At 36.5% G+C, this 21,147-nt stretch overlaps 6 protein-coding genes across 8 annotated transcripts in view; 4 read left to right on the forward strand and 2 right to left on the reverse strand.

The window, feature by feature from the left end:
• Window positions 1-21,147, forward strand: part of LOC132300617 (polyubiquitin 4) — a 32,115-nt gene that overhangs the window by 4,930 nt on the left and 6,038 nt on the right. The window contains exons 1-3 of one of the 2 annotated variants that reach the window (XM_059797807.1): window positions 17,080-17,189; window positions 17,303-18,440; window positions 19,855-19,856. The exons of the other annotated variant lie outside the window; for it this stretch is intronic. Coding sequence (XP_059653790.1) covers window positions 17,303-18,440; window positions 19,855-19,856 — 1,140 coding nt within the window. The 5' untranslated portion in view covers window positions 17,080-17,189. Of the gene's footprint in view, window positions 1-17,079; window positions 17,190-17,302; window positions 18,441-19,854; window positions 19,857-21,147 lie in introns of those variants that run through there. 2 annotated transcript variants of the gene reach the window in all.
• LOC132274620 (early nodulin-like protein 18) lies at window positions 1,517-1,981 on the reverse strand. The gene has a single exon (XM_059775946.1). It carries the CDS (start codon window positions 1,979-1,981, stop codon window positions 1,517-1,519), a length of 465 nt encoding a protein of 154 aa, XP_059631929.1.
• LOC132300636 (uncharacterized) lies at window positions 5,813-7,692 on the forward strand. The gene is made up of 5 exons (XM_059797816.1): window positions 5,813-6,201; window positions 6,315-6,541; window positions 6,633-6,907; window positions 7,031-7,365; window positions 7,458-7,692. Exons 1-3 carry the CDS (start codon window positions 6,066-6,068, stop codon window positions 6,849-6,851), a joined length of 582 nt encoding a protein of 193 aa, XP_059653799.1. The 5' UTR covers window positions 5,813-6,065; the 3' UTR covers window positions 6,852-6,907; window positions 7,031-7,365; window positions 7,458-7,692.
• On the forward strand, window positions 7,025-7,912 carry LOC132274631 (uncharacterized). Its single transcript, XM_059775957.1, has 3 exons — window positions 7,025-7,365; window positions 7,458-7,697; window positions 7,807-7,912. The coding sequence occupies exons 1-3, from the start codon at window positions 7,025-7,027 to the stop codon at window positions 7,910-7,912; spliced, it is 687 nt and encodes a 228-aa protein (XP_059631940.1).
• Window positions 7,729-11,053, forward strand: LOC132300602 (chaperone protein ClpB1-like). Of its 2 annotated transcripts, none has more exons than XM_059797772.1 (6): window positions 7,729-8,063; window positions 9,143-9,559; window positions 9,679-10,049; window positions 10,163-10,439; window positions 10,555-10,746; window positions 10,859-11,053. In XM_059797772.1, the coding sequence occupies exons 1-6, from the start codon at window positions 7,935-7,937 to the stop codon at window positions 10,976-10,978; spliced, it is 1,506 nt and encodes a 501-aa protein (XP_059653755.1). In that variant the 5' UTR covers window positions 7,729-7,934; the 3' UTR covers window positions 10,979-11,053. The 2 variants fall into 2 exon arrangements, with proteins under 2 accessions (XP_059653755.1, XP_059653762.1); XM_059797779.1 differs by having other exon boundaries at window positions 7,732-8,063; window positions 10,558-10,746.
• On the reverse strand, window positions 12,772-13,260 carry LOC132274641 (uncharacterized). The gene has a single exon (XM_059775967.1). It carries the CDS (start codon window positions 13,258-13,260, stop codon window positions 12,772-12,774), a length of 489 nt encoding a protein of 162 aa, XP_059631950.1.

The raw sequence follows: 21,147 nt of genomic DNA on the forward strand, positions 1-21,147 counted from the left end.
CTTTAAGGATAAGTGGTGGGTCCCACCATTATTCCTTTTGAATTTTTCTTTTCTTTTCAAATTAATTTTCCACCACACTTAATTATATACATACACACATAATAAATTACAACCACACATAGCACATTAAATAAATACATTAAATAAATAAATGTGATGCAATTGGACTCAACTAAAATCCCCGTATGCGATAGTTCCAACAACGGGTCCCACACGGAACCGTTCGGCCCGAAAAACGAAAAAAATGCAAAAATGACAACCTTAGCATTTCGAAGAGTCCTGGACTCAATGAAATGTCCCAACCAACTCTCGGACACAACCGGCACGCCAAACGAGAAAAGATAAGAATGCCCTTGCATGAACGAAAAATTCCAAAAAAATGAAAAATAGTGAGATTCAGAAATATTACAATCTACCCTCCTTAAAAGATTTCATTCTCGAAAAATACCCTCCTTAAAGAAGGAAACTCACAGTCACACACCTTCCGAGAACACCTTACCAACCTCGAGACTAAGAACTCAACAACTTTGTTACCTTTGACACCCAATGCCAATAGGTAATCATACACTGTCGTCAGAATAACCCTATGCTCACCACCCTATGAGGGTACTCATCACTCACAACATCAAAACACCGGACCATCTGGTACGCCCTACGCTATACTCGACTCGACTCAAAACGGACATCGGTCCACTCTGCACTGTTACACAAGACTTTGGAGCTCTAAAGAAAAACGGTCACAAGACCCCTGAACATGACAGTATCCTATCTCAGCCCATCATTTAAAAGACACACAAAATCCCAGACAAGGAACCCCATCCATCACACAATCAAGCTCAAACTTAAATCTACACGTCCCTGTCGAGCCAAGCACTCGCTATCTACCGTATAGCTATACCACCGCACCATATGACAATCATCATACTAAACAACTTCCAGAAGACAAAACGACAGATTTCCCAACGACTACATAACCATGAGTCATCAAAACAATAAAACATACTATCCTGTATTCTGGACACAAATCCCCAAAACAAGATCCTCAATAATCAATGATTTTACCACAAACCCTTTTTTTATCGGTCACTTGGTCCTAACACACCCGTCACCCGAGACAAACCATCGAAATTCACACTGTCACACCAACAAAACATACAATGCTATGCTCTCATTGCCCTTGACTTAACCAAAACAATCATGGACCTTTGACCAGACATCATGCTAAAAATGGACTGACTCAGGAGGAATAGTTGGCCAGGCTATTCTCATCATCAATCCAGTCTCAACACAGACGTCGTTCCTGTCCTCAGGTCCAACCTCAAACACACTCTTACACAGTCCACAAGACAACCATGAGATCTACTTACTATCAATTCATCGTCCTACGTAACCTCAACAACTACTGGTGCAATAGACGGTGAGACAACTGAGGTTAGAGACGGGACCGGGGAGTGGGTCGCCGGAGAAGGCGATTTGGGTGTCATAGTTGGAACCGGAGAACTTACTAGAGGCATAGTCACCGGAGATGGAGAGATGGGTGACGTTGCCAGCGGAGTGTGAGAATTAAAGATGGTGACAGTATGAGTGTTGTGGCTGGGGCCAACGAAGGGGAGGATCCTGTGGGTGACGGTGACGTTGACGACGGAGTGTGAGAAATTGGAGATGGTGTTGTAGCTGGGGCTGGCAAAGGGGAGGACTTTGTTGGTGACGGTGACGATGCCGGAGTTTGACCCACCGACGCCGGAGATATGGCCACCGGGGGAGATTTGTGTTGGTTTCTGACTGCCAGAACAACAACGATGAGCTTCTGACCCTTTTGGCAATTATCTTTGTTTCCACTGATGAAGAAGAATGGACCCGACCGATCAAACTTGAAGACTGAATCACCATCGTCCATCTTCATGATCGGGACCGGGGAGTGGGTTGCCGGAGAAGGCGATTTGGGTGTCATAGTTGGAACTAGAGAACTTACTGGAGGCATAGTCACCGAAGATGGAGAGATGGGTGACGTTGCTGGCGGAGTGTGAGAAATTAGAAATGGTGACAGTACGGGTGTTGTGGCTGGGGCCAACGAAGGGGAGGATCCTGTGGGTGACGGTGACGTTGCCGATGGAATGTGAGAAATTGGAGATGGTGTTGTAGCTGGGGCCGTCAAAGGGGAGGACTTTGTTGGTGATGGTGACGATGCCGGAGTCTAACCCACCGACACCGGAGGTATGGCCACCGGGGGAGACTTGTGATGGTTTCTGACTGCCAAAACAACAATGATGAGCTTCTGACCCTTTTGGCAATTATCTTTGTTTCCACTGATGAAGAAGAATGGACCCGACCGATTAAACTTGACGACTGAATCACCATCGTCCATCTTCATGATCGGCTTCTCTGTGTTGCATTTTTCATAATCTTCTTTCTTCACAACCAGAACAGAGTCTGATCCATTCTTGTACTTAAAAACTACAAATAACCAACACCCACAAACCAAAAAATTAATCATATCAACCAAATCAATATTTAACTACAAAAACACAATTAAGAGAGGTTACAGAGAGAGTATGATCATTTATTATTATAATATATAAACCAAGAATCACAACAATGAAATAAATGATGAATACAGCGCAAATGAAATTGTATATGTATTCCATTAATCAGGTGAAGTCATCTTCAAATCATTACCTTGACTGAGATGGCATCATTGCGGCTTGGTTCAATTGCAAATTGCGACAACGAAAAGAAACAGCTTTATAACTTACAGTGCATTCACTTTCACTTTCTGATCTGCATTTTCCAATTACATTCTCTCTCTCCCTACACACAAAACACACACATAAACACACATATATATAGCCCTAATCTTGCTATTAATGTCGGGCACAATCTATCTTTTAAACCTTAATTTCACTCACACAAGGTTCTTCAAACATTTAACTCAAATGGTCGATTAAATTCTTGAATTGAGTTGGATTCGATCTTCATTGAATCAAAATAGTTGAATTTCCGTAACAATGTCTTGGGGATTGGGTTAGAAGCGACCATCAGAGATCTTCCATTTGGCGTTAGACTATGGTACCGAAGAACCTGTTGCGGATCGTAATCCTCTATCAACGTCGTCGTCATCATCAACTCAAAGGAGGTGGCATACACATATAGTATCATACACACAGGTGGCATACACATATAGTATCATATATATATATATATATATATATATATATATATATATATATCTCAATTGGTAGGGACAAGGGTATTTTAGGGATTTTACTAAAATTGGTAGATGACGTCATCATTTTTCGTTGTTGACTGCCGTTGACTCTAACAAAAGGGAGGTCCGTGTAGGATATTTTTAAGAGTAGGGGAGGTCCGTGTAATTTTCGGAATAGGAGGGGTGCCGCTTGTAATTATGGCAAACCATAGGGGAGGTCTGTGTAAATTACCTATGGTTTGTTAAAATACTATATTCCCCTCCCCTCTAGGGTCCTTCTTTGGGCAACAAATTTCAGTGCAATGGAAATAGAGAAATCTATAGGAGATAGAAGGAGGCATTGTCTCTGTCCGTGTGAGAGAGATGAATGTCAAAAGTGTTGAAGAGCAATTTAAGGATGTAACAACCCAAATCCATATATCCGAGTGTTGAAGAGCAATTTAAGGATGTAACAACCCAAATCCGTATATCCGAATCGCTACCCGTGTCCTAACCCAACACGATGGCACTAAGGGCAAAATGGTCATTATGTAACTTCCCATATTCTAGGAGTCATAATGATGGCACACCAATTGTTTCTAACCAAATCGGATCATGAAAAAGTGATACGGGCTCCCTCTAGGTCCATAGGGTTGATAAGGGTAAAATGGTCATTTTATGTAAAAATTAGAAAGAAAAAAAAGAAAAAGAAAAAGGAAAGAGTTAGAAAGAGAATAAAATTGGGAAAAAAAACAAAAGAAGATAAAGGAAAGAGTTAGAAAGAGAATAAAATTAGGAAAAAAAGAAAAAGAAAAAAGGAAAGAGTTAGAATGGGAATATAATTTAAAAAAGAAAAGGTAAGCTTATTATTAAAAATGCAATATAGATAAAACAAATTATTGAAAATTATTTATATTTTTTTAAGGTAAATTGAGCAAGAGTTATAAATTATTATTTATGAAAGTATAAAGAAAATAGAATTAAGAAAAAGGTAAATTATTTTTATTCAGAAAGAGTTTGTGTTACACATTATAGAAATAAAAATTAGAAAAATTTACATTGACACCTTCCAAGTTTGGGTTTAATACACCTAGTTACATTGACTCAAAATTTGTGTTTAATTTTGCAAATCAGAGGTGTCATTGTTCAAAGAGTGCCTAAGTTGTAATTAACTGTATTAAACCCAAATTTGAAGAGTGTCAGTGTAAATTATCCTAAAAATTATAATATTATTTTTTAGGCCTTAGTGCACTAAACTCCCCGTTGGTTTCAAAATGTTGCAAAATACTCCCTCCTTTCTTCTTCTTTTTCTTCCTTTTTTTTTTTTTTTTTTTTTTTTTTTTTTTTTTTTTTTTTTTTTTTTTGAGCAACACAATTTACCAACTGTACCAAGGTACTTCTATTTGGCTAATTGAGGACTAATTGAAGTTGAGATATAATATAAAATTACATAAAATTTATAAATAAGGAACTTAAAATAAATAAATAATTGAAGCAACAAATGCATTGTCTGTACAATTTATGGCAAAATAATAATAATAATAATAATAATAATAATAATATAGTCATTGCAATTCAACACACCTTTACCTTAGATGATTAGTTACAAAGTGTTAGATGGCAGGAAACGTGAATGCTAAGTTCCTTATTTATAGATTTTTTTGGGTGTAATTTTATGTCATATTTAACTCCAATTAGTCCTCAATTAGTCAAATAATGGGTAATTTGCTACCGTTAATAAATTATGGGCGCTCCAAAAAAGGAAAGGAGTTTAGCGCACTAAGGCCTTTTTTCGAGGTAAATTGGAGAATCCAAATAGGAAGAGTTAAAAAAAAAAAAGAAAAGAAAAGAAAAGAAGAAGTTAGAAACAGAACGTGAATTAGGAAAAAAAAGGAAAACGTTAGAACAATAATGGTTTAATTAGTAATAGAATTTTTTTTAAAAAAAGGTAAATTTATTATTCAAAATGCAGTATAAATAAAAAATAAAAAATGTCCGAAAACTCTTTATACTTTTATTAATATAATATAAATAAAATATAAATAACCTCTCGGTTAATCAATTTTTAAATATTCGTAAATTTCGCCAATTCTCATCGGATTAGATTTTAGTCATGTAAGGATTTTTTTATAGGATCATAATTGAATTATAGGATTTTTAATTTAATTCATATTCGAGTAATAGGATGGATGCATTGACTGGTCTTCACAAGTCACAACTTTAGTGTGATTTGGCTTGTCTTCACAAGTCAGAAGTCAGTCTTCACAAGTCGCAACTTTAGTGTGATTTGGCTGGTCTTCACGAGTCACGAGGCACGAGTCACAAGTCACAAGTCATTACTTTGGTCTTCACAAGTCGCAACTTTAGTGTGATTTGACTGGTCTTCACAGGTCAAAACCTTGGTCTTCACAAGTCACACAACTTTAGTGTGATTTGGCGGAAAATAGAAGAACTGCCGAAAACGTTCTTCGTCTTTGGTTGGTTTTTTTGGCACTCTGCGAATCCATCCAGCTCAACGTTTATCGTCTTTGGTTAGGGGTTTTTTGCACTCTCCAAATCCATCGGACTCTGCTTGGGGTAAAACTCTGATAATCTGATTTTCGTTTGTTCTCTACTGTGAACTTATTATTATTATTATTATTCCTTCTTTTAATCCATATATGTACAAAACACAAATGCACCTACTGATTCCCGATTCTGGACATATATTATATATATATTTGAAATACACAAATATATACAAATAATTGCTTGTGTGTCTGAAAAAAAAAAAAAAAAAAAAATTGCTTGTGTGTACCTGAAAGTAAGTTAGTCCTTGGAATTTTAACATAATTACTTGTTTATGTATAAATAATTGTTTTAGGGCTTCTAAGTGGTAGATATGGAACCATGGATGATTAAAATTCTGAGGAACAATGAGGTAGACTACAAGGATATATTGGAGACCGCTTATGGTGTTGAAATTCACCCTGATGCTGTAGTTCTTGCTTGTAACATCACCATGAGATACACTGATGGTAGGTTTGGGTTTGTTTGGCCTCCCTCCACTGATTTCTTATATATTGAAAATAAATTCAATATATATTGATATATAATGCTTGTTATTCATGTTTTCCTGTTATTTCTTCAGTTCTGCTGTCTGACGAAAGAGGGGTTTGTGACAATCTTGAGGTTGTCCTGAAAAAGAAGGAGATGGAGATTGTGGAAAAAGCCTGTGTGAAATTGAAACTTGATTTAGGCGCGAATGTGGAAGAGGAGGCTTTGGATTTTGATGAGTACTCATTTTGTTGTACACTTGTTGAAATGGAGGAGATCAAGAGAGAGAAGGACCCTGCTAGCAAGTTTTGGTTTCCTTATGTAAGTATGCTTTCATACATAGAACTAATATGAACATAACATATATATTTAGTCAATGTTGGTTGGGTTTTTATTATTTTTTTGGCTTCAGGTTAAAAAGGATTTTGAAGATTTAATAAACAAGTTGGATAGGTTTGTGAGGAAGTGGAAACCCACGATGAGGAGCTCAAAAGAAAGAGATGAAGAAATAGACATGTTGGAAGGAGCGCGCCACATGTTGGTTTCATGTTTACAGGAGGTAGAAGGTGTGAATGGGATGGAATCAACCACACTCTTTCCAGTGGTTCAATACCTGTCTACCCCATGCTAACGATTCACAAAAAATTTAAGCAAAACCTGACTGTTACTGCAAGTCTAATTGCAGAGGTATGTATGATTTTGTATTCTTCACTTTTTATTAAACTCGTGATGTTTGATATCTAATTCTAAATATGAAGTCTGGTGCTTTGATAACATATTTCATCTATTCAATGACGGACATTGATGCAGGTAGCAAGTCCTTTGACTGGGATTCCTGCTTCTTGGCTCCTTCATTTTCCGGAGCTGCCACTTCAGGGCTTCGAACCAAGACTGGCTAAAGGGATGATTGGACAAGAACATGTTCCATTTGTCATTAGCAATGTATTGTCAAGGTGTAGAGTTGGTTCTCGCCCAATTGGATCATTTCTTTTTTTAAATGGCCTTTTTTCGGGATGGACAGAGATTGCCAAATCTCTTGCCCGGCAACTTTTTGATGACAGTGGAAGGTTGATAGCATTCGACTTGTCAGAATACTCGGACTCACAATCTGCCTCACGTCTTATTGGTTTTCCCTCCAGCCCCAGGTTATAATCTGTCTGAATGGTCTCTTTCGATTGTTTTTGCTCAGTATTCTATATAAGGGGCTAATTTTTTTGTTTTATGTTCGATTTTCCAGTTCCTGTTATCGTGAAGGACTGCTCACAGAAGCTGTTAAGAGGATGCCTTTCGCCGTAGTGTTGCTTGACAATGTTGATAGGGCTCATCCTTTTGTTACTGACGTTCTGATTGAGATCATTACCAATGGCAGTGTATCAAATGGCGAAGGAGGCACCACTGACTTCACCAAAACAGTGATTATCATGACATCAAATGTTATGGATGGTAAAATCCAGGGGTGGAAATGCAATTGTGCGAGGTAAGTTGTTGTAAATAACACATCTACTGGTTTGAAGAAGCACACAAGGGATTGGTTTTTTAGTGTTCTTTAATTATGTGTTAGTTCAAATTTCTTTTTTATGCATTAGGTTTTTAACCAAACTATTACAGTGCCTGATATCTTTGCTGTCTGGAATTACAGGCGAGAAAACATTTCAGACATTTCAGAGAACTGGATGGTGTGATTCTCTTTAAGAATTTTTCTTTTGAGCAGTGTATGGCTGATACCAGGCTCCAGATGAGGGAAATAGCCAGCTCCACGAGGACCCAGACTGGGAAAAGGCTGATTTTATACCCATCTGATGCTGCACTCCGTTATATGTTGGGCAAGTCAAAACAACATAAAGTAAGTTTCCATTCTCTTGTTTAATTAGATAAAATAGAAGAGAGAACAGGCTGAAGTATAGTTTCTAAATTTGTTTTAATCTAAATCCATAGCTAAACAACAATATGTTGCAGTTGTTTTTTTTTTTTTTTTTGAAAAAAAAAAAAAAAGAGAGGAGGGAGAGAGAGGGTTGGATTAAGTAGAATTTCTTAACCTTTTCTAAAATTAGGGCTTTGTTGGAAAAGGGAAAGAGAATTTACTAGGAGAAAATCATTTAGAAAGAAAAAAATAAAGAAATAGGAAAATTAAGTGTTGTAAAAGGCTCTTTGTTTTATATTTTGGGTTAATTAGATACTAGGAGGCTCGGACATTCTGTCCGAGATAGGAGGTAGTGTGGTGATGTAGGACACGTGTACAACACCGACACGGACACCGCTGGACATGTGTCCGACATGGCTTAAAATGTCCACATTATTAAATGATTATTATTTTTTTGAGATGGACATGGCAAGGGCACGTCTTGATACTCAAAGACAAGACTAAGAAACATTTTGGGATAGTCAATTTTTGAATATATATATATTAAACCATGAGAGCCCCCTCGCGATGAGCTCTCCTTGCTTAACCAATGACTTAAAAGATTCATTAAAAAGCTCAGTTGACTTTTCACAAATCTCAATAAACTGTCTTAATCCAATGGCTAAATAAGAAGAGCTCATACATCTTGTCATCAGATGGGCTCTCATAATATCCCTCCTCTTTAGTTTATGGCATGATTACACATGCTAGACTTCTTAGTGGTCTCCAGTGACCAGTATATTTGTCTAATTTTGTTCTCAATTCTGAACTTTCTCCATTTACACAAAGTAGGCTGGAAAAAGAGTCAATGATAATACATGAACATTAGACTAAGGGTTTTAAGGAAATACTTGTTTGTGTTATTTCATTTAATGTCAGCTGTGATTAACGGCACTATAACTGTCAGAGTACAAGTGAATAATATGAGGGCTGGAGACACCTTAATTATGCTTTATATACGCTTTCTTTTGAGGTGTTTGAAGTCTATGGACTTGTATTAATTGCTTCTCTTATTGTCTTAGATGGGTGGACGTGCTATGCGGATTTGGCTAGAAGAGAATTTGGTCCCTTTGTTATCTGATATGCTTGCAAACAATGAGAGAGATGATATGTCCACGGTTTACATTGATAAGCTGGTGGGACAACATGAGTTGTCTTATAGATCAGAGAAAGGTGGCTATCAAGCGGAAAATCTGTTTATGAAGCTGTTTAAAGAATCTTTAAGGGGATTAAGAGCTATGTATTTGAAAGAGAAAGAACGAGTCAACAAGATCTACTTGTTGAGAAGAAATTTGTTTGAACTGATGAATTTACCAGATGCAGAGGATAGGACAGATTTGGACTCTGTTGCAGAGGTTGCTCGAGCGCTGGTCAAGACATTAGATGCTCTCATAAAAAATGCAGTTGACATCAACCTTATGGCCCTTGAGCAGAAAATGGTACTTATAATGGTTTTCATTAAGGCCTGGTCTCTCCTTTTGATTTAAATAACATGAATTATTCATTGGATTCATGCGTATTCTGCTTTTCATTCTTCTTTTTCAATGTCTTCTTGTAGGTGCATTCGAACTCCTTAAATGAGAAAGTTGAGCATAAGCTGAGAGAAACGCTTTACAAGAGTTCTAAGAATGGAGTACAGGGACTTCCGATGAGATTGACTAGAATGGTTCGACAAAATCAGGCAACTGATGTTGTAGTAGAGGCACTATTGAAATCTATTGATGCACAGCATGATCTGCCACATCGACCTGCTATGTCATTCTTATTCTTGGGTCTCACGAAGGCTGGTGAAGCAGATTTAGTAGACTGTCTAGCCGAGCATCTTGTTGCTGATAATGGGATGAATCTGCTTATTAAAATTGACTTGTCTGAATACAGAGAACCAGACTCACTTTGCCGGTTCTTAAATGGACCGTTGGAAATTCCAAAGTAAGATTTCTTGTTAATTCTCATTTGGTTGTTTGAAATGTTTAAATTACATGTATGTGAGTTCATTCTATTGTTACCATGTGACTGATCATTTTTGTGGTATTCTTGTATAGTGGCCATGAGCAAGGTGGTTTGTCACTCTTAGGGGCCGTTAGAATGAGGCCACACAGCATCCTTTTCTTTTCTGAGGTAGAAAAGGCCCACATGTCCATTTTCAGTGCTTTACTCTCAATCCTTGATAATGGTAATTTTAGTATCAATGGAGGAGATACAGTGGACTTCAAAAACACTATTGTCATTTTTGCCTCGGATCTGGGAAACAAGGCAATTCTTCCGCGACTTGTTGGGCATCCTGATCAAGGTAGTGTTTGGGACGGGGCCGCGGAACAGGTAAATAAATAGAAACAGCCAAGTAGTGGTCCTGATTGTGGCAAGACTTAGATATTACTTTATCGTGCTTGTTTGTCATTTTAAATACTCTCTGCTGTCTGTTTGATTCATTTAGCAGGAAAAAAGAGGCTTTAGGTTTGAGTTGCTGAATCGCATGGATGAGATAGTTTTTTTCGATCCTTTAGCACGTGAGCAACTGAGGAAAGTTGCGAGGGTGTCAATGCGGGCTGGTCCTCATCTGGAAAACAAATGTCCTCTTACATTTTCGTGGGCATTTTACCATTTGTTCAATACGGCTAATGATCAAGTAAGTATCCACTTGGACGCCAACTTATGGATGGATATATTATTCCTTTTGCACATAATATAGTTGTGTGATTAACTCTCTCTAATATGTTACATAATTTCTTCGTGTGTAGGTGTATAAAGAATATCCATCATGCATCGATCAAATAGTGTCTCTTTTTGCAGAGGGGTTTATCAATGAACGCGTTACTTGTGGAATGAATTTGTGGAAGCTATGCACCATGTCCATATGACAGTATTGGGAGATACTTGATACTGTTCTCATAACTCTAAATTAGCAATAGTAGTTTATTATTATTATTATTTAATCTATTTTTTGTTTAGCTTTAAACACAGCTAAACAGAGGGTTAAAGTCATTGATAAATTGTCATTAAAGTCTTATTGACAATAAAAAAAAAAAAAAAAAGTCTCATTCATTTTTATCTATATAAATCTAGACAAGAAAATAATTGAATTTATTTTATCACAATTTGAGCTATATATATATATATATATATATATATATATATATATATATACATGTTTGTTACCGCCATGATTGAGGCTGCTTATCAATAAATGGATTCATTAAAAAAACATTCTCATTGTGCTCCACAATTATTTAGAGTTTTATGTTTATGACTTAGATATGATGTTGTCATTTTGTACTTGCATAAAATAATTAGATACATTTTATTTTTGAACTACTTTACTTATCATTATTTGTTTTTTAAGGAGAAAATTTAAATTTTAGATACTATGTAGTGCAAAGCTCTACCAGTTGAGAAAGTCGCTCCCCGTATGGAAACGTACCTTGTTAATGTCCGCTTCCATCCATGTTGAATAGGTGAAAGTCAACAATATCGAGGGACCACATCCCTTGGTCTCCCAAGACCTGCCTAATAAAATTATAGACTTTTTGTTGATTAAAGCTTAAATCTTATATTACTATTAGACACAATTCCTAAAAATTTGCTTATCAAATTAATTTTGGAGATGTTTTGGAATCGGTGATGATTTGGAATTGGATTTATTTTTATTTATTAACATAATTTTATTGTGATGGACATATGCATTGAATTGTGGATATTACTATCACATACCACCCTTGTTTGTTAATTATCACTCTCCAGTTTAGTATCAAATATCACCCTCGTTTGTTAATTATCACTCTCCAGTTTACCATCAAATACCACCCTGGTTTGTTAATTATCACTCTCCAGTTTTGTTAATTATCACTTTCCAGTTTCCTCCAATACATCAGTTATATAAAAAATAAAAATTAAATGTATATGCAAATAATTTCACAAAAATTATGTGTTGTTTTTGTAACGATCCACTCCAACACATGATATGATATTGTCGGCTTTGAACCTGAACTTACACTGTTTTACTCTTGGGTTTTACCCCAAAAGGCCTCATACCAATTAGAGGTGACACACTTATATATAAGCACTTCACCTTTTCTCTACCCAGGCGATGTGAGACTGTGCATCCGTAACTCGCCAGTGTGGTAGCCTAATAGTGTCTCTCGCACCAGCCCACGGTATACCCGCCCACAAGGTCATCACAATCCACCCCTCTTGGAGGCCCGACGTCCCCGTCGGCACACTTCCGGCTGGGTCAGACTCTGATACCATTTGTAACGACCCACTCCACCATTTGTAACGACCCACTTCACCACATGGTATGATATTGTCCGCTTTCCAAACGATTATAACAATTTCCCCAGAATTTATATGGCTCCTGTCCGATTTTTGTTGGCCCTACTGATTTAATTTGTCCAGAACCTTCAATTCTTTGTCGTTTTCATTTTTGCCCATTTTTTTCATCGCTTGTAGCCCATTGGCCACGTTGGAACTGATCACTCTTACTTCCTTGAGCTTCTTAAAAAGTACCATTTTCTTTTCCTTTCTTTTCTGACTGTTGCTCCTTTTTTCTTTTGAAAAATATTATTGTTATTTTCTTCAATTGCCATGGCACATTCCACAACTTTTGCATAAGTGTCATACCTATGCCCGACTACCAATCTTTTGACATGGGAGATCAAACCCTACTCAAACTTTCGAATCCTGTGTTCTCATTAGCCATTATGTGAGTAGCAAATCGAAAGAGTTTCATGAACTTTGTCTCATAGTCACTAATCGTCATTGTATTGCTCTGTTTTAATTCCATGAATTCAATTCCCTTCTTTTCTCTCACAGACCGTGGAAAATATTTTTTATAGAACCGTGTCTTAAATTCTTCCCAAGTCATAGCGGCTATATCTACAGTAGTCCTAATCACGGTCCGCCACCACTGGCGCGCCTCACCCGACAAGAAAAATGCAGCTATCATCATTTTCTGCACTTCAGTGCAGTCCATCATCTTAAAATATTTTTCCATGGCATCGATCCATTTTTCGGCATCGAGTGGATCGGCAGCTCTAACGAACTCAATAGCTCCTAATTTGTGTATGTCCCTTATGTACGTAATCATGGGAACTTGTTCCGCATTAGGATTTGGCATTTGAAGTGCCTCATCCATTTGAGCCATGTTGCGGCCTGCACCGCCCTGACCGGCACCTCCCTAACCTTTGCCTCTAGCAGGTCGTCCTCGCCCTCTACCAGCTCCCAACATCCTATTTAATGAAAAATGATATAATCATTAGTCTTAACGATTAACCAAAACTAAGATGGAGCATGCTTCGAAAATAGATAATTTACACATTCCATATCTTAAACTCCATTCTTACAACATTCCCTACCCCTCCACCACATGATATGATATTGTCCGCTTTGGGCCTGAGCCCGCACAGTTTTACTCTTGGGTTTTACCCCAAAAGGCTTCATACCAATTGGAGGTGACACACTTACATATAAGCACTTTACCTTTCCTCTACCCAGGCGATGTGGGACTGTGCCCCCGTAACTCGCCAGTGTGGTAGCCTGACAGTGTCTCTTGCACCCGCCCACGGCACACCCGCCTACAAGGTCATTACCCCCCTTGGAGGCCCGACGTCCCCGTCGGCACACTTCCGGCTGGGTCAGGCTTTGATACCATTTGTAACGACCCACTCCTCCAATTGGTATGAGGCATTTTGGGATAAAATTCAAGAGTAAAATCGTGCGGGCTCAGGTTTAAAGTGAATAATATCATATCATGTGATGAAATGGGTCGTTGCAGTTTTACTTTATTTCTTTAATCCATCAACAAAGTCACATGCTACTTTATTATATGGCCAAGCTTCAGACAAATAATATGTTGTCCATTTCCAAGAAAATAATTGTGACTACAACCATCATGAAAAAATATGCTCCTTTCAGTTGGTTCCAATACTTTTATTTATTTGTACTTCACTTTATATTCGTTGCTAATTTCTGATTGAAGTTTTTTTATAAGTGGGGCATGTCCAAAACTACCAACTTCATGAACTGAGACAAATAATTTGATTAGCAAAAGATGATAAAAATTTATTAGCGTGAAGCACCATTCAAGTTTAAAGTGTGATTTAAAATCAAAATTTTAAAAATTTACTTTTGAAATTCCTATCAATGCCAATTATACCCACATGGAAGGAATTTATATTATATACAGAGGATTTTGCTATTTAATTAAAGAAAACGAGTCATTTTATCATGATAGGAAACTATTACAACTAAATTGTTTGCAATTATATATGTATATATTTATAGTTTTCAATGACGATTATAACACTTAAATATATTAAGTCAACAAGGACAACTATTTAGAAACTTTATTAATTAAGTTAATTACGTGAACTTTGACTAGGTTTGAGTTAAACTGTGTGATGAAAAGAAGCACAATAGAAAGTGATAAGTAATTTAGTTTTAGCTAATATAAAATTTTTATTCTATTAGGAAGTGTGAATTTCAAAAATCCAGTGTCAACCCGAATCATTTTAAATGTATTGGTTAATACAAGTTCAATGAATTAAAATTTTTAATCATTTTTGTTTAGTTTTTGAATTTGATTAAATCTTAACTGCTTAATTTAGTTGATTATTTCTTGAATCGATAAACGAAAATATTATGATAAAATAAGATTTCACTATTTACAGTTTTTGTTGAATCTAACTTTTATAAATTAGTTTTTTTTTTATTTTTATTTTTTAAAGTTTAATTACAATTGCAATGTAGTTTAGGGGATGACAAGGAGGCGGGTTTGGGACATGGGCCTTCCCCTTAATTTAGTCCGTATTTAATAAAATAAAACTCGGGCCAAATTGATTGGTGGTCTAGTATAATCAAAATTAATGTTTATATTTTTTATTGAATAAAATTGCTACAATATGATGATAAAAATCCACTATTAAATATTTTAGAATCTTTACAAATAAATGCTATATTCTTAGAGATATGAAAATTTTGAGATATTTTAATGAGTAATATTGAAATTTGTTTTTTTTTGGAGTATTCACAAAATAGTATGGTTTATAAAGTTTTTAATTTTGGACCTAATGTTGTCATAGAGCTAATTAATATTGTGTTTGATGATACAAAGCCTAAATATATACTCAACTCGATGAGAGGGATATCATTATTGATAACGCAACCAACATAGGTGGCCTGCAAACCCTTTTACTCAACCTACAAATTGAATCCACTCTTATGTGAAGTCACTTAAGATGGTGAATGGTGAATGGTGAATAAAGTTTAGATCCAGACTAGCCATTTGACGGATGCACAAAATCCGTGAAAAAGTATGATAGTAGATAATAAATGAGAAGGCATTATAGTTGATAACTCAAAATTCTCGAAAAAATGAACATTATTCCAGTCATGAGACCATTTTTTTATTTTTTATGTTTATCTATATGTATCATTTCTTCATATTAGTACGTGAGTTGACTTTGACTTTGAAAACAAAGTTCCTACTTGCGTACAATAGAGAGAAACAGTTACTTAAATTTATGAGAGTTTTTTTTTTTTAAAGAAATATTTATATGTGAGATTTGAAGTCAAACTTTTTTTTATTTTTTCTTGAAATTTGGGAATTTCATCGCTGGAAACAAAGTTCCTACTTGCATACAATTGAGAGAAACAGTTACTCAAATTTATGAGATTTTTTTTTTTTTTTTTTAAAGAAATATTTATATGTGAGATTTGAAGTCAAACTTTTTTTTTTTTTTTTCCTTGAAATTTGGGAATTTCATCGCTGGAAACAAAGTTCCTACTTGCATACAATCGAGAGAAACAGTTACTAAAATTTACGAGATTTTTTTTTTTTTAAAGAAATATTTATTTGTGAGATTTGAAGTCAAACTTTTTTTTTTTCTTGAAATTTGGGAATTTCATCGCTTGAATTTGGGAATGGCTTTTTGTTGACTTCGCTATGCACATACATTTTACTTCTCGGTTGTTTGTAGATAAAATATTTATAATGTTTGTTTGTATAACACCTTAGTAGCTCATTGTATATGAAAAACTTGATAATTTCATCTCTTATTTTTCTTGTTTCATGGATATACAAGATATTCTTTTGTAATCATAGGAAGTTTGTGTGTACCTTTATTGCAAACTCTCACAAGACTATAGTTCCTTCATTAGAGATAATTTAGGATTTTAAGACTTTGTTACATATGATAAATGTAATCGAACTTGCGAAAGTGGCGCATCTATAATTAGGAATCAATAAAAGTAGCAATTTTATGAACCTATTTCTTCACCCTATTCCTTCTGGATATTGTAACTCACAACGCCATGGGGTTCAGACCCGGACGGTCTTAGGGTCGGAAGTTTGGTGTGATACCGGATTAAGAACTGGGTCTGACTTTGATACTAACTGTAGAGGATGAACGTTTTTCCATTTTCTTAAAAACTCAAACTTGCTGGGTAGTACTGCATATCCAACCGTACATACTTTAACCTTCATCTAAATTCAATGTAGGACCAGTCCCACCAGGAACACCTAGCCAATTTTGAGCCATTCAAATTGGAAATCAAAAACAAATTTTCAGCCATTGAAAATTCAAATGGTCAATTCAAAATGAAAATCAACAACAAATTCGTAAGATTTAAATGTATTTTGATTTTTAGAATTTTTTTATTTCCTCCTATATTTTGATTTAATTTCCTTACCTATTAATTTCCTTATAAACTATGGAGAAGGGAGAAGAGAAATATGGTTTTTTCCTAACTAAATTTGGTCCAAATAAAAATAAAGCTAGCCTATAATGGGAATGGTGTCTCGCGAGCTCTCATCATCCATTGAATCAAACAAAAGAATAGTCAAGATAATTCTAGGTTCTATCGTCTCACCGTCTCTATTGACCGCTAATTTCTCCTTATTTCCGGAAATACCCCTCTCCCATTCCTACTCGAAGTCCCAAATATATCGTCTATAAATACAAATCCTTAGGACATTGCTTTTCATTCTTCGAATTGTTCTTCGAATTGTTCTCTCATTCAATTAGTTAACTTTCTCTCTCTTCTCCGAAAGCAAACTTCTCTCTCTTCTTCAAGGTAGAGATCAACTCTTGTTTTTCTTCCATTGCAGTTCAACATCTGTTTTGTTTTTGTTACAGATCTGTTGTATAATCGATTTATTTAGTTATTTATTTTTTTTATAACTCCAGATGCAGATCTTTGTCAAAACCCTAACCGGCAAGACCATCACTCTCGAGGTCGAAAGCTCTGATACAATCGACAACGTGAAAGCTAAGATTCAAGACAAGGAAGGAATTCCTCCGGACCAACAGAGATTGATCTTCGCCGGCAAACAGCTCGAGGACGGCCGGACTCTCGCTGATTACAACATCCAGAAGGAGTCGACTCTCCATCTCGTTCTCAGGCTTCGCGGAGGTATGCAGATCTTCGTCAAAACCCTAACTGGCAAGACCATCACGCTCGAGGTCGAGAGCTCCGACACGATCGATAACGTGAAAGCCAAGATCCAAGACAAGGAGGGAATTCCTCCGGATCAGCAGCGGCTGATTTTCGCCGGCAAACAGCTTGAGGACGGCCGGACTCTCGCCGATTACAATATCCAGAAGGAGTCGACTCTCCATCTGGTTCTCAGGCTTCGCGGAGGTATGCAGATTTTCGTCAAAACCCTAACCGGCAAGACCATCACGCTCGAGGTTGAAAGCTCCGACACAATTGACAATGTGAAAGCTAAGATCCAAGATAAGGAAGGGATCCCTCCTGATCAACAGCGTTTGATTTTCGCCGGAAAGCAGCTCGAGGATGGTCGGACTCTGGCCGATTACAACATACAGAAGGAGTCCACCCTCCATTTGGTTCTGAGGCTTCGCGGTGGGATGCAGATCTTTGTAAAGACTCTCACTGGAAAGACAATTACTTTGGAAGTGGAGAGCTCGGACACCATTGATAACGTGAAGGCCAAAATCCAAGACAAGGAGGGCATTCCTCCGGACCAACAGAGATTGATCTTTGCTGGTAAGCAGCTCGAGGACGGGAGGACTCTTGCGGACTACAACATTCAGAAGGAGTCTACGCTGCATTTGGTGTTGAGGCTTAGGGGAGGAATGCAGATATTTGTTAAGACATTGACTGGGAAGACCATCACATTGGAGGTGGAAAGTTCGGATACAATTGATAATGTCAAGGCTAAGATTCAGGACAAGGAGGGTATTCCACCGGATCAGCAGAGATTGATCTTTGCTGGAAAACAGCTCGAGGATGGGCGCACTCTTGCTGATTACAACATCCAGAAGGAGTCGACCCTGCACCTTGTCCTTCGTCTCCGTGGTGGTGATTTCTGAAATCCCTGCATTTTAGTTATTGGCTTGTGGTTCTGCTTGTAGTGGTTCTAGTTGTTTTGTGAAGACACTGAAATATGTGGTTTCAATATCGAGTAATAGTTTCTAATTGTTCTGTAGTTTCTTCTTTCATAATTGAATAAAATCATGTCGTGTTTGGTTTATATACACCTTCCCATGTGTGTTCTGTTTTCTACAGTATTTTTTTGGGTTTTGTTATGAATTCAAATTGGAATATTTTTGGAGGATATTTGAATATTTATATTTATTAAAGCACATAGTGTGAATATAAAATTCTTATTCAAATTCAACATGGAACCTATGTTGAATCTATTTACAGGTCTGACTGCAATTCCAAATATCCCTTTCAAATAGGGATGTGTGCTTGGAGAAAGAATTCATGAACCTAGGTTCCAATATATGATTTTAATCTTTAAGTCTTAGGGTTGAACTGAATTCTTTTAGTTGCATTTGAAATTTTGAGGCTATTGCTTCTTATAGCGGGTAAAATTTGAACAGCCTCTTTGTTCAAATAGTGCTATAAGAAGGTTCCAAGGTCAGATTTTTATGTAGTCTGCCTGCTCAACTTCCTCAATTCTTCGAGACTACATCCTAATGCTGATATCAATTGGTACGACATGCACTTCTCAGAATGGACCTAATAAATAATTGGTCCATTGACCAACAGATTGCAGTGCTGATATTTTGTGAAACACAAACCAACTTTCTAAATTTCCCTGGTCTCCGTTGGTAGTCTGCAAGGCTGGCTTGCGTACCGTCAACATTCTCTTCTTTGGGTCGGACCTGTGACCTCATAGGTCAAGTCGACTTCGTACCTAAGTCACAGGGAGGGGCAGCGCAAGTGTGAGAGCCTCAAGGTCCAAAATTTTTTGATACTTATTTTTCTTTATATATTATCATTTTGACTTATTAAATTTTTTTTTTTATGAATTTTTTTAATTTATCTTTAATTGTTTAATTGGTAGGATTAGTATGCTAAATTTGTTGTGTTTGTATAGTACATTTGATGAACTCCACCTTATAGATGAATTGACATGTTCTTCATGATAAATTGTGAGCTCTTTTTACATTGTGGTGAAGAAATAGTTTTGATGTGTGTATGGTTTATATGTTGCATATGTGTGGGTGGAAAGCTAATCGTGTTATCATGCTTGAAATAAAATTGATAAATACGAATTTCATGTGGTAGGTTATACATGATGGATTGTTTGTCTCTCTTAATTTAGTATATTATGTATAGAGGGAAGTGACTTTTATGAGCTATCAATGATGTGTTTTTGCTTCATGTGATATCCTTATGCCAAGATATTTCCATTGCGCACATAGTGTTTGTCAAAATGCTTGAGAAATATTCTTGAATTGTTGAAATGAATGAATGATGGTAGGTGTTGACCTAAATTTGCATGCAATTTAGTAGCATGATAAAGAGCATATGATGGGTGTTTAAATGCATTTATTAAGTACACTTGTGAAGTATTATAAAATGCGGTAATTACGGTATGTGCTACTTTGTGGAATTACTTGTGCTTTTCGGGATTGTCTCGGGTAGAAGTAAGTTGGAACGGAGTTCTCGGGTTAGAATCCTCACACTGGGCCAAGCAGTTTATCAGGGCCAAGCAGTTTATCAGTTGTAGGTTAGTAGCCTGGGAACCACAACTTACGGCATGGAGCTTCGGCATGTATTTGGGCATGTGTGAGTACAATAAATCCTGGTGGTTTGATTTCAGGTACCATTCCTTTATAAGTTGTTGAATTTGATGCTTAAATTACAACTTGTGAAAATTGTTAGTTATGACTTGATATTGCATATCCTACTTAAATGCTAGATATTAACGTTCCTAGCATGACTTTTAGCTTATTAAATTTGTGGAATGGAGGTTAAGTTACCTCCCATGCTTTACTGGCATACTTGCTCACCCTGCAATTTTGCAGGCAAGAGACACGTCACTGGCGACACTTACTCATGACACGATATTTTGATGATTATGATTTTTTCTTGATGTAACTTGACCATAGGTTACTCATCTTTATTTAGAAGACTTTGATGTAACCAAAATTTATGATGCTTTCATTTTTTTTTTGCTTCCTTGTTTACGAGGAAGAAATGGTATGAGTACCATCATATGTGTACTCTAAGGTCCTCGCATGATTTTCAGCCTTGCCTGCAAAAATTTGTGGTACTTGTATTTTGTTCTCATGGTCTGCAAAGGTGTGTAAAGCTAATGAGGTTGTGACGCTTAAATTGGTGACGAGGTGTGTGTTATATTGGGTCATGAGGATTGTGTGAATTTGTTATTGGATCAACATTAGCGATTAGTGATCTGATTACGATTAGTGATCTGATTAAGAAAGTATTGTAGTTTATATAGGTTCTTCTTAGGAACCTTACTGCCTTCTAGAACTTTCACTCATGCTTTTAGTGGTTGGAAATGAACCTCTAAATGCTTTGGAGTGGGAATTTGCACAACTTGTCTAGTGTTGGCAATGGTCTGTGTAAGACGGACCGGTCCATTTTGGTGCTTTGTTTGTCTGTTTTTCATTTTTTTTTTTCTTTATGTTGTGTGTGTAGTTTTGGTGCCTTTCATTCATGGACACAATAAAAAGGGGTTTTAAAGGAGTGATTTGGTGCATGTGTGTGGGTAATAATAAAGGGGCTGTTTGGGGCAGCTTTTGAGGGA

This window comes from Cornus florida, unplaced genomic scaffold, assembly GCF_030987335.1.
Source record: "Cornus florida cultivar Cherokee Brave unplaced genomic scaffold, ASM3098733v1 CherokeeBrave_3.0.0_Hap2_Chr01, whole genome shotgun sequence".
Classification (NCBI taxonomy): Eukaryota; Viridiplantae; Streptophyta; class Magnoliopsida; order Cornales; family Cornaceae; genus Cornus; species Cornus florida.

Excerpts from the sequence above, each read along its gene's own strand:
- LOC132274631 (XM_059775957.1), top strand. The coding sequence starts at position 7,025 with ATGCAGGTAGCAAGTCCTTTGACTGGGATTCCTGCTTCTTGGCTCCTT. Across the intron at positions 7,366-7,457 it reads GGTTTTCCCTCCAGCCCCAG|TTCCTGTTATCGTGAAGGAC; the intron begins GTTATAATCTGT and ends TCGATTTTCCAG. Across the intron at positions 7,698-7,806 it reads TGGAAATGCAATTGTGCGAG|GTTTTTAACCAAACTATTAC; the intron begins GTAAGTTGTTGT and ends TTTATGCATTAG.
- LOC132274641 (XM_059775967.1), bottom strand. The coding sequence starts at position 13,260 with ATGGCTCAAATGGATGAGGCACTTCAAATGCCAAATCCTAATGCGGAA.
- LOC132274620 (XM_059775946.1), bottom strand. The coding sequence starts at position 1,981 with ATGCCTCCAGTAAGTTCTCTAGTTCCAACTATGACACCCAAATCGCCT.
- LOC132300602 (XM_059797772.1), top strand. The coding sequence starts at position 7,935 with ATGGCTGATACCAGGCTCCAGATGAGGGAAATAGCCAGCTCCACGAGG. Across the intron at positions 9,560-9,678 it reads TGGCCCTTGAGCAGAAAATG|GTGCATTCGAACTCCTTAAA; the intron begins GTACTTATAATG and ends GTCTTCTTGTAG. Across the intron at positions 10,440-10,554 it reads GGGACGGGGCCGCGGAACAG|CAGGAAAAAAGAGGCTTTAG; the intron begins GTAAATAAATAG and ends TGATTCATTTAG.
- LOC132300636 (XM_059797816.1), top strand. The coding sequence starts at position 6,066 with ATGGAACCATGGATGATTAAAATTCTGAGGAACAATGAGGTAGACTAC. Across the intron at positions 6,202-6,314 it reads CACCATGAGATACACTGATG|TTCTGCTGTCTGACGAAAGA; the intron begins GTAGGTTTGGGT and ends TTATTTCTTCAG. Across the intron at positions 6,542-6,632 it reads GCAAGTTTTGGTTTCCTTAT|GTTAAAAAGGATTTTGAAGA; the intron begins GTAAGTATGCTT and ends TTTTGGCTTCAG.